The 12,061-nt window shown below is 35.6% G+C and overlaps 1 protein-coding gene across 1 annotated transcript in view; it reads left to right on the forward strand.

Annotated features, from left to right (window-relative positions):
• Positions 1-6,307, forward strand: part of HECTD2 (HECT domain E3 ubiquitin protein ligase 2) — a 42,068-nt gene extending 35,761 nt beyond the window's left edge. Inside the window, exons 19-21 of the mRNA XM_087766899.1 lie at positions 344-459; positions 1,092-1,235; positions 3,714-6,307. Of these exons, the coding sequence (XP_087623025.1) occupies positions 344-459; positions 1,092-1,235; positions 3,714-3,834 (381 nt within the window). The 3' untranslated portion in view covers positions 3,835-6,307. The remainder of the gene's footprint in view (positions 1-343; positions 460-1,091; positions 1,236-3,713) is intronic.
• Positions 6,308-12,061: the final 5,754 nt, after the last annotated feature.

Here is a 12,061-nt window from a genome sequence, read left to right on the forward strand (position 1 = left end):
CATATGTACAAACTTAATTTTCTTCGTGACCCATTTGTAATCTAATCAGATGACAAGCAAGTCAGCGTAACAAATGTAAGAATGAAAAAGTGAGGAACAAAAGAAATACAGTAAAATATGATGTTATCCAGTAATTTGCTTTTTACTATATACAGTAGTAAGAGATTCTTCAAAGTACTGAGGAATTAATTTTTCTATAAAACAGTATGTATCTAGGTTATAGATTTATATTGAATTATATCCTGTTAATGTTTCTATAATGCCAAAAGAAAACTTTAATCTGAATCTAGTAGCATTATTTCTCATCTTTTAAAAACATTATTTTCTCCTTAATTTCTGGCAGCTACTTCGTCCGGAAGAGGTTGAAATTCTTGTCTGTGGCAGTCCTGAACTGGATATGTCTGCTTTACAGCGAAGTACCCAATATGAGGGCTACCAAAAAACTGATCTTACTATACGGTATGCTTTTTTTAATTCTAATTACTGAGTTTAAAAACATCATAGAATGGTAGACCGTTATGAATAATCTCTTCAAGGATAATCTGAGAATGATTGAAGTTTTAAAAACCTATGTCCAAATAAGACAAAAACACTATTAAATTATCTATAAGTAGGAAGAGTTAGATCCTTAACAGCATAATGTGTTGCTGAATACCTTTAAAAGGTTATGATCAGATTGAAATGGAGGCAGTTTAAAAAGAGTAGCTTCAAATCCTGCATAGTGAAATCTGAGCCTTTATTTTTATTATCCAGTCTTCTAAAAATGCTTTTTCTCTTCCAATTCTATTTGATACTGAGGACATTTATATTAGTGAGTAGAAGGCATATATGTTTTTATAGAAAAGTGGGTTTGGGCATCATTTGACAAGACATCATTCCAAAATTCATAAAACATTGTACTTGTCAAGTCCTTAGGAATTTATTTAACCTTGCATATTAGGATACTACCAGTGTCCCATATATTACGCTATTTAAATTCTCAGTAAGTGACATTCATCATGTAGTACTTGCGGTTGTATTATTACCATAATACTGTTCTGTCATGGTGTTGCATCTTATACCATGTTCTTCTCCCTCTGCCCTGAACATAGATACTTTTGGGATGTAGTACTTGGATTTTCTCTTGACCTTCAAAAGAAGCTGCTACATTTTGCTACAGGAAGTGACAGAGTACCTGTGGGAGGCATGGCTGATTTGAATTTTAAGATTTCAAAGAGTGAAACATCCACTAATTGGTAAGTACTTTTCTGGATTTTTAAAATTTTTTGTTAAATTATTTCCTCAGAGCCCTTATGGTTCCTGAGTATCTTTTTAAAGAGCAGCAAACTAATGTATAACGAAAAAACTACATGGACTCCTTTAGTTTGTCTTCAAAATGTTATTATACCCATTTATCGATTGCATAAATTTTGCAGGTGACCATCTAATACAAAATTGATTTTCCAGTCAATGTTTACATTTGAGGCCAGGAATTCTTTATTTATAGAGATTCTTTATTTGTTTTCAGTTAAAATAAATTATTTGTTTAATCGTTCCTAACGTGACAGCTGAGCTAATGAAAATATACTGTGAATTACTATAAATTTTTCTGAATTCATTGAGTCCATTAGTCAGTATGTATAGCAGCCCCTGCGGTTGCAGAAAATGCTTGCATTCTTCCTTGATGGCCCCTGCGGTTGCAGAAAATGCTTGCATTCTTTCTTGATGGTCTAAATAAGAATTTTAACATGTATGGCTGAGAACATGTAGCATTCCTTTAGGATCTCTGGTGAGTAAGTGTATGGCTGATACAGAGGTTGCTCAGAAGAAATAGGAACAAAGCAGCCTTGCAATTTCCTTGTGAAGGTTAAATTGTTCATGCCAAGTTCTTATGTTTCTGGTAGTGTTTTATTTTGTATTGAATTGACTTGAGAAATTCCACATACTTTCCAGCTAGTATTTTCCTTCTCAAGATTGGAGAAACTCAGTTTAAATAATTTGGAAAGCAGTATAGAAAAGCTCACTGCTAAGCAGTAACTGCTGCTAAGCAGTAACTGCCGCTAAGCAGTAATTACTGGCTTTACCTAGATTTCTCAAACATTTAGGCTAATCAAAATACTTAAATGGAACTATATTTTTAAACTCAAAATTTTCTTGGGTTTTCTGTGGAGAGCTGAATTAAATGCATAAACAAAATAAATTTTGGTTTTGTTTTTAAATTTGGTTTATCTCATTACTGTGGTATTTTTAATGCTTTATTCAATGAGCTAATAACTGGTTCCAGTAATGTGTTAAAGGAGCATGAGGATCTGATGAAAAATGAAGAACAATCAGTCAACATTGAATCTCTGTTTAAGTTCACTCTGCTGTAAATTCTTTTTTCTTAAAAATGGGAAAGCGTATTTTGAAATAGTGTGCATTTTAAAATTAAGTAGGTCTGTGTTTTGCAAGATAATTGTTGAAGTCAGACTGCCTGCACAGGGATCAACGTAGACATGTTGGCAATGCATTGCTCACACAATAGGATCAAAGAATATAATAGCAATAAGAATTGCCAAATTAATATCCAGTTTCCCAACTTTCCAAATTCTGAAGCACATGACTCCAGTCTGATTAACAGATCTTTGCTTGCTTGCTTAAAGGGTGGGGAGGGGGAAGTAGCTTCGGTTTCCAGATCTGTGGGGATTCCACCCCCTTTCAAGAACGTTTGCTAATGACCAAAGGCCAAGCTGCTGCCTTTCAAAAGACTAAAGGCTTCAACGAAAACAGAACTAGAGAGCTTTTGAGTCACATACTAAAATTTAACTTTTGAGTGTCCAAGTTTTACAAATTTTTCAGTTTGTTGGGTAAATTCCAAATGTCAGGTTGAGCTGATCCATCCTCTCTCCCACCAAGTAACCAGTTGTAGGACAAGTCTATATCCTCAGTGCTGTCCTGTCTGTCACTTGAGAATATAAAGGGCAAGAAGATCCCGTAGCTTCTTTTTGCCTGTGGCTATGAGGCAGGATGTTAGTGGCATCTCCTACCCATGGCAAAACAAATGCTTCTGCTACTGAAGAACAGTTCTCGTCAAACTAATCCATTCTAGTGACGAGCAGAGTTTCTAGTGTTTCAGTCAGGCAATCCTAAGAGGCATCTGCAATATATATTCAAACTCAGCTCTCAGAAGAAACTCGCAACTGAAAGTGTTGGTATGGCTAAGACCAAAATTTGTGAACTGTTGTTTTTCCAGAGCTTCAATCAGCTCCTCAGTGCTCTGCACTGAGGCATATGTCTGTAAGGATGTGTTTTACCAGGCTGAACTTCGAGTTCTGTATCCTTCCAGTAACTGTGGTTCATCTAGGTGTCTCTATACCTACTGCAGGACCCACCTGCCGCCTTCATGTTGTGAATTCTGATCATATCCAGATTTTGTATTTAGAGAAAAACTGATTTTGAAGTCGTGTGGTACCTGGAGTTTCCAAAGCCTGGAAGGAGATGTTTCTGACTTAACAAAAAAAGAAAGGCAGGGAGGAAGTTGCAGGCAAACAAATTCACCTGAGGTGCATATGACCAACAGTGGTGGTGTTTATGTTCAACAGAACTTGAACCAACAACATTAGGATAAATGTTCCTTTTACAGGGTTTCTTATTTAAGTAATCTTTAACTGAAAATGTGTAGGCAGTTTGCAGTGTTCTGCTTCTATTGTGTTATTATTAAATGTGTTTTGTTGGGTTTTTTTAAATTATTTTAGGTTACCTGTGGCCCATACCTGCTTCAACCAGCTTTGTCTCCCTCCTTACAAGAACAGGAAGGAACTGAAGCAAAAGTTGATCATTGGAATTTCAAATGCAGAGGGTTTTGGTCTAGAATAAAATTAAATACTTCAAGAACAGCATTTTTATGTAGCATTCACTCTCTTCTAATTGTGCCTTTAAGCTTTTTGTTGTTATGTCTCTTGATACTGTGCCAGTCTTACCCAACTTAGATTGTTTGGTTTTTTTTAATTAAATACGAAGTGTGTATTTTTTCCTGAATGGCAATACATTTACTGCTTGCTTTGTCACAGAAAGTAGCTTTCTTCATACAAAAAGCTAGTCTATTTGATAAACGAAACCCAACTAAGAAAATTTCTAAGTTATAGTTTGTTTCTGTTTTTTCTTAATAGCACTTTATCATTAATCATAATTCCTTTACATCACAGGTATCCCACTGGGAGATAATATACAGAATATTTCTTTATTAGCTAATCCCAGTGGTAGAATGTTTTCAATTAACATGAATAATAGAAAAAAATGTAACATACAGCATGTAGCCATATTTTCACAACGGCAAATATGAATTTTAGTCTTTATAAAATGTATGCAGTTTTAATATTCTGGTTTTCCTTCTCAATGAAACAGGCTGTCTAAGAAGCATGTAAATAACTGCCTGTGAACAAATAGGGTTTTGATAGTGCCATTTACTGCTAAAAAACTATTTTTTATGAATAAGAGATTTTAGATGTTCTATATTCAGCTTTTACACTTGACTGTACAAGAGCGTTAAAAGGTACTTTTTTCAGCTTGAGGGGATTCAAGTTCAAACTACAGGTATTAAGCAACTTTTATGTTCGTTCTTTGACAGCAAACCAACCAGATCTACTGTAGCGTTATAGTAAACAAAACTAGATATTTAAAATTAATTCCACATATAGTGAAATATTTCAGGAAAAGAATTAAATCCACAACACATGGAAAACTGATATAGTGTATCATGCTATCATTTTTTTCAGCAACTTTGTTGAAAGTCTTAAGCTGTGACAAAAGTGAATACAATAACATTTCAGAAGAATGTTGAAGCTTTCATTAACTTGAAGGCCAGCATTTAAAGACAATGTTTTGTGGTTTTCACTGCACAAACTACATGAAAAGAACTCTTGGTATGCCTGCTCTGAGTTAGTAAATTAGGAGCTGGGAAAGAAACTGGTTCTAAAATGCAGATGTAATTATAAGTCTGGGTTTTATTCCTTAAATGGAAAGAATTTATCAGCATGCAGTATAGTATTTTTTTTTAATATGCATAGCTACTGTGTGTTCTATAGATTTTTCTTTCAGCTGAATGAGGCCCAGATCGTTCAAGACACTTTGGCATCTAATTTGACAGCTTTCCCCATTGACTTCTGCTGGGGCATGGATGCTTAGATATCTTGTAGTGGCTGTACTCAATTAATTATTTGCAATAAGAATAAAATATTATATTGTTCTCATTTTCCCTCTCTGTATTATTTGCATACAACAAACAGATTTACACATGATGAACAAATTAATCTGCCTAATCCGTAGTTTCAAAACTGTTGTGGATTTTCTTCAATAGCTAAGTGTAAATTTCATTTTATTCTATTTCCTAGAGAAGGTACTTGTGATTTTACTGTTTTATTAAAGCAGAGATAAATAGTAGGATATTTTAAAATATTTGGCACTGTATTCATTTTGCTCTCCTTGAAACCAGTAATAAAACTTCCATTGACTTCAGCCTGGAACAAAACTAGGTTGGCACGGAGAGTGTTAAAAGCAGCACTTCAAACGTGTGCATTTTACATCGTTTCTCCCAAATGGAGTTTTTAAAATAAATTTTAATTTACAGAATTTCAGATGTTAAGAAATAAATGAAACTTTCACCATTGCACTGAATGAACTAGATAGATTCAAGCAATGTTAAGTATTTAACAGCTGAATGTGGATGTAGGTAAGAAATCTGGAAACAAACACCTCCTCCCTTTCCCCTCTCTGTAGAATTGGATTCATGGAAGGTTGGCTTATGAATAAATAGCTATACAGTTTATCTGAAAACATGGCAAATTAGCCAAAATATTTTTTTATGGCTTAAGCCCACTTTTAATAACTATTTATCTATTATTGTTAAAATAAAAGCTTTATCTTCTTATTTTCACTGAATTGCACTTTGCCTTGGGTTTAGTTTTATTTATTGAAGCTTTTTTGATTTACTGTGTAATATTACCTCAGAATTCTAAAAAGGGTATTGTATTTGCATCAGTTTTTAAATAAGATTGTCATTCAATGACATTTTATATATTTCCTGATGTTGATAAATTAAATAGTAAATTTTGTATTTGTCAAATGAAAGCATTGCACTGTATTTATGAAATAAGCCTCTGATCATTTTAAAACTTTTCCTCAATGATGTTTTGTTGTTCTTTTGTCTTGCCCTGTAATCCAGCAAATCTTTTTTTATCTCCATCGTTGTTTTGTACCGTACAAAAGAAATCTGGTTTGTATAAACTTGTTCATTACTAAGTATCTATTTTTATGTATTAAAATTGTGCAGTCATTAAATCAAATATTTCAATTTCTGGCCTCACTTGTTTATTTCCAAAATTGATCATGATGGGTTTAAAAATATGATCAACCTATCTGCTTTTGTTTTATTTTTCTTTTGACACATTTTCTTTACGGTAACAGTTTTGCTAAAACATTGCATGGCTCACTGAAAAAGAACTGAGTTTCAACTACCAGACATACACCCAAAAGTATATTCCGTATTTATAGTCAAAATTACAGGTGTTCCAGTGCATACCATGGTGTTAACAATGCTGTAAAATAGCATGGATCCTCAACTTAATTTTCCTTATTTTTTTCACTTCCTCAGTTGCAAGATTACTTTGAAGTACAAGGAGAGACAAAGCCAAGCTGTTGTATGTTTTATCTTTTTCCAACTAATTTCAACACTAAAATCAGGAGGGGCAGGTAACAAGAACATCACAGACACAGGTGTTCTGATCACAGGACTAATATCTGACCAGATTCAAACTTGCTTCTTGTCTCCTTTGTACCACTCAAGTTACCTACAGATGGCAGCAAAGGTGAGGATCGAAACCAGTTAATTAGATGTCAGACTTTCCTCTTAACTAACAGTAGATATTGTAAGTACAAATAATGAAGAAGAAAGTTGTGTCTTATAAATGTATATCACAAATAATTTCAGATTTGCCAAATCAGCAGATATAAATTGGTTTCTAGCAAACGGATATGGAGGAGGGAGAAGCAGTTGCTTCTGTCTAGCGTTGGGTTTTGAAAATGTCTTCTCTTTCCATGAAGAGTTCCCTAATGTGTTATCGGGATCAATGAGAGACTCTGCCAAAGCCTCAAAGAGAGGGGATGGATCGTTACTGATCTCTGAACAGTCAATAGCCTCAAGACTGATATTTAGAAAGAGGCTTAGAAAACCTAGCTTGCCTTGTCCTGTTCCAACTAGGGATCAGATGGCTGGTGCTGGGGCTTAAAATTGAATGCAGTGTTTCCTTTTGATTTTTTTCTTTTTTTTTTTTTTTTTTTTTGCGCCAAAAGAGGTGAGGTTCCTTCTGTGTAGTTGTAGTTGGTGGTGGTACTGGCTGACTTGCTCCAAAAGCAAATGCTATATCTGTTGTTATTTTTCATAGCTGTAGTATCTAATATTCTCTCAGAATCATTCCCTGAAAAAACTGAAATATCTTAAAGGTCCCTCAGAGGCTCTGTTTTCATGTCCTGACTGGCAGACTGTAAGAGCATCTGTTTTTCCTTCTAGAGCACCTAGTTCTCTTCCAAGAAAATTTCTTTTTTGTTTGGGTCAAGTAATTTTCAGTTCTATTTGGATTTTTTTTTTCTGTTCGGGATCTGTGCTGTTGTATGTGTTGTTGAAGTTCCTTGCACTTTTAAAGATTCATAGTGTCTAGGAAAATAATAACGGGATGACTTGGACTGCCACAGCTGTTTCACTTGTATTAGAAATGTTCTAATTCATAGTCAGGTGGGTTTTGTTGTTAAATTAATGAGCAAAAATGGGCCCCCAGAGATCTGCACCTTTCAAATTGTTAATTAAATTCTTATTAAAGACTATAAACCCCAATGGCTTTATGTAAAATATAACAAGGGAACAGGGATGGCAAGGGTTATAATAGTTTGATATAGTTAGTGCATTCATAACTATAGTATGGATATTTGATTCAAAAATAACTTGTTCTACAAACTATATTTAGGAAAGAACGCTGAGGGCAAGGAAGATGGAGAGATTTTGTCTCTGAGGATCTGGTAGAGTAGTTGTTCATTAAACTCTGGAAGGGTGGGAGAAGTTCATGTAAGCCGGGCAGCACCTAACATAAGTTCAGTTCTGGACTCCTCGGCAGTACTAATGTTAAATAATACCTATGTGTGTAAGAATAGGATATATACGTTAATGGTTTTGTTGAGTGTTTCAGGAGTCTTATGTTCTACCACAGCAAGCCTTCATTTACCATTTTTCTTTTTGGCATCAATTTTTATGTTTTGATATTTGTAGTAAGTGATGAATAGACTATTACTTTCTGATGCAATATTTTCTTCCCATGAGAATCGTCCTAGATGAGGTAGATGTACAATGGTCAGGTTTAATTTATGGGCTTCTTGTTTATATGGTGCTTTGATTCTATAGCATGCTTTCATATTAACCAGAAGAAATGCATCTCTTCTCACAGAGTCCTTCGTGTCTTTACACTAGCATCTCTGGCTGCTACCACGCTATGGATAGTAACGATCCAGCCTCCGCTGGTCTCTGTAGGCTTTATCAGAACAAAATTATTTGAAACTATGTGTAAGTTATTCAGACCAGCTTGTCAATGAGTGAGTTTACTCTATGTACATCCAATCTCTTTGCTCTAGTGGAGAGCTAGAATATTCATTTATTGTGCTATTCATTTCGTGTCAGTAGTGATACTGTGGAGGGCAGGAACTGTGTTTTGTCCCCTGGAAAATCAATCTATCTAGCTGGATATAAAGTAGCCAAAGCACAGTCATTTTGAAAACGGTGTGGTTTAAACTCAGACATGTGGGTCTTGGCTCTCGTCTTCTAGTGATTTTATGTAACCTCACACACCTTATTTTCAAGGACTGTGGTGGCAGCATGTTTACTGCTTGGGGGTTTTAATAGCTGGCCTTGATTAGTAGGAAGGACGGGTAGATGAGCCAGTAACATATGCCACAGTGAGCAGAGAAGGCACTTAATTTTGTCATGTCACTCATCTACTTTACAGAGGGATCTTTTCCCGAATCTTTCTGGATTCCAAGATGGAAGAGTATCCTACTCAGATTTTAAATATTCCCTGACAAGACATGTTCTGTGATACTAAACGCATCATATTCATTCTTAAACATTTCACTTCATTAATAGAAAAATTAATGGCAGATAAATGTGAGCTATGTAAAACAGAGATGAGCACAAGAAAAATTCGGTTAGTGGAAGAGAAAAATCTACCTTCTTACACAGTAGTTCTATGGAATTGCTTTTGAGTTGCAGAAATCTAATTTTACTCCCTTAACTGATGAGGTTTAATTTTTCCAGTGATTAATATCTTAGAGAGTTTAAGAACTGGCATTATCTTTCTCTAATTCAATCACCATGTTAGATAAAGCTAAAACTTGAGTAAACGGCAATATTTTCCCATGTGCACCACTGTATAGTGCTTATTGCATTGTCTAATTGTACTGAAACAAATAAAATGCTCTGCATCACTTTTCTTTTGGAATTCTAACTTTTGTGGCAATTTTTACAGTGAAAGAAAAGCTTTCCCAAGCATTGAAAGCACTTGGTATTCATTCAAACTGAAGCTTTTAAAGTAATAACATACATTTGTTCCTGTTGCATATAAACAACCTCACTGCATTTTGTTTGGGGTGGTTTTGTTTTAGGATTCAGAATCTATTCAGTAACATATTTCTGCATATTGATTGAAATGCATTAAGCTATTATCTCAAATGGCACATTCTGGAAGGTGAAAATTCTCTTTCCAGTAGCCTGTGCTACTGGAGCTTACTGTAAATCTGTGAAAAGGTTTCCAAGTTAATAATTTCTTACTTTGCTCTGTTAGTTGCCAGATAGGGGCTCAAATCTGGCAGATTACAACCAAGCTGTGTTTGAATTATATAGCGGATGTTTGCTTTTGTCCCAGTGATCATCTCCTAGCCCATGCTTGCCCAGTTTCTGCTGGTGATGGGTTTCACGTGCTTACAGATTTTTTAAATGTATTTCAACACTGAAATATTCAATACCCATGAATCCTTCCTTTCAAGAAGTGTACTCAATTTCTATGATGTTGGCCAAGAACTCACAGGTACAGAACTAAAATCTCAATGAAATTCATTTAGAAGACCCAGTTTTATTTTCCTATACTTGATTTTAAGAGCTAAACATCATCCTATAACCAAAGCTGTTCAGGCAGCATCAACTCAGCTATGCTGAGAGCTGGGTCTTCTGTTCCTCATTCCCTGTTTGTTTGGGTTTTTTTTGTAAACTACTGTAGGCATGTAACCAAAATGTGAGATGCAATAGGAGTAAGTTTTTATACTAAAGTGATAGTGTTGGAATTTTTTGAGCTCTTTGCTTGATATCCCATCCCTATGTGCTAGCTGTAGTTGTGTATGTTTTCCATTTGTAACTGTCTGCAATGGCTATGCTGCAATTGTCAATCTGCGGGTGGAATTGCTTGCGTCATTTTTCATATCATTAGTTGCTCAAAAGAAAAAAGGAGCTTCCTGTGTTCCCCTCCCTTGTCTCTGCGGCACCAACTGATGCATCAAGGCTTTCATATTTTATGGTGCAAAGGTATTCTCAATTTATCTTTTGCCCTTGAATTTCTTCTCAATTTATTTGTTGCTGAATTTATTAGTAGAGCTTATTAATTATATATGACATAAGCACGGACGCTATGCTTAATCATGCATTCAGTTAGCATTTTCATACTTGTAGGTGTACCGTGAAGAAGAAATTACTACTTTCATGCAGCACAACCAATCCCTGGCTAATTTCTCCTGTCATTACTTATAGCCACAATCTACATTCTTTGCATAGTGATGCTGCTTTTCACTATGCTCAAGATCTACTGACGTTCATAATAAAACAGATATGTAATTGTAGAATGATAAAGAAATGGAAGCTTTCACTTTGAATTTCCCTAGATTAGGAAATCATCCCTTAGGCTATTTGTGACAAATTGTTTTTGTCTTTTTTTTTTACTAGACCTCAGGTTTTATTTTGTATTTTCTTAAGATATAGGGTAACTTAGGGGAATTTAACAGACATTTTAGAACTGAGTTGTCACATAGATGAATTATTTGGCTAGCTCTGTTGTCAGTCCTTATCCTACCTACATGCAGTCAATCCTCTATTTGCAGCACATTTTCATAAATCAAAGTGTTTGTAATATTAATGAAGAACACATAGATAAAGCCACCGAGAAAGAATAACAAGTTGCTATGTTTCTAGGGTACAACTTGTAAATGTGTCTTTGCCTCTTTAAAAAAAAAAAAAAAAAGACTACTTAAAAACACTGGTTCAAGGTGGTGGCAGGTGGAAGCGCAGAGTTGCTATGCTTCATCTCTCATTTCTGAGGAGCTACACAGAGGCTACATATTGAAGACAACCTGTCTGGGAGAAAAATCCCTGTGGGATCACACTACGAGTCTCAGATCAGTCATTGTAATTTGATCTCCTCTTCCTTTTTTTTTTGCAATTAGCTTATTATTTGAATTATCTTGGGGATGTTTGCTTTTTTTCCTATTGATCTTGTCACAGCCTGTGCTTACCTAATTTCTACTGGTGATGGGTTTCACATGCTCTCAGATTGCCAGAATTCAGATTTAAATTGAGCAATCGAGCTCCACTTACGAGATGAGAAAGAAGACAAGACTTGTCTTGGACTATATGAAATCCCACCCTATTTGACAATATTTAGAAAGCTAAAGAGTTAACAATCACTGCCTCGAGTCTGACCCATTTTTTACCAAGCCTGATTCCAGTGCTCCTGGGAGGTTTTGGTGTTTGCTCAGCTCGTGCCACGGACTGCTGTTGCTGCAGCAGAGCCGCCGCGGCAGCTGGGGCTTGGCAGCACGCTTCGCTCGGCAGCGCTCTGCCAGGGGCGTCGCGAGCTGGCTGCCTCTTCGCAGAGCCTGCAGCCCTTCGCTTCAGCTCTCTAAACGCTTCTCAGTTTTTCACGTTGGAGTCATTACCACTTGTTAATGTCAGCCAGTCAATGAAGGCTAGATCCCAGCTGAAGCTCGCTGAATATCTTGCCTCGGTATTCCGTGGTTGATTTCC

Source organism: Nipponia nippon, unplaced genomic scaffold (genome assembly GCF_047370975.1).
Source record: "Nipponia nippon isolate SJK-2023a ecotype South Korea unplaced genomic scaffold, ASM4737097v1 scaffold_3, whole genome shotgun sequence".
Lineage (NCBI taxonomy): Eukaryota > Metazoa > Chordata > Aves > Pelecaniformes > Threskiornithidae > Nipponia > Nipponia nippon.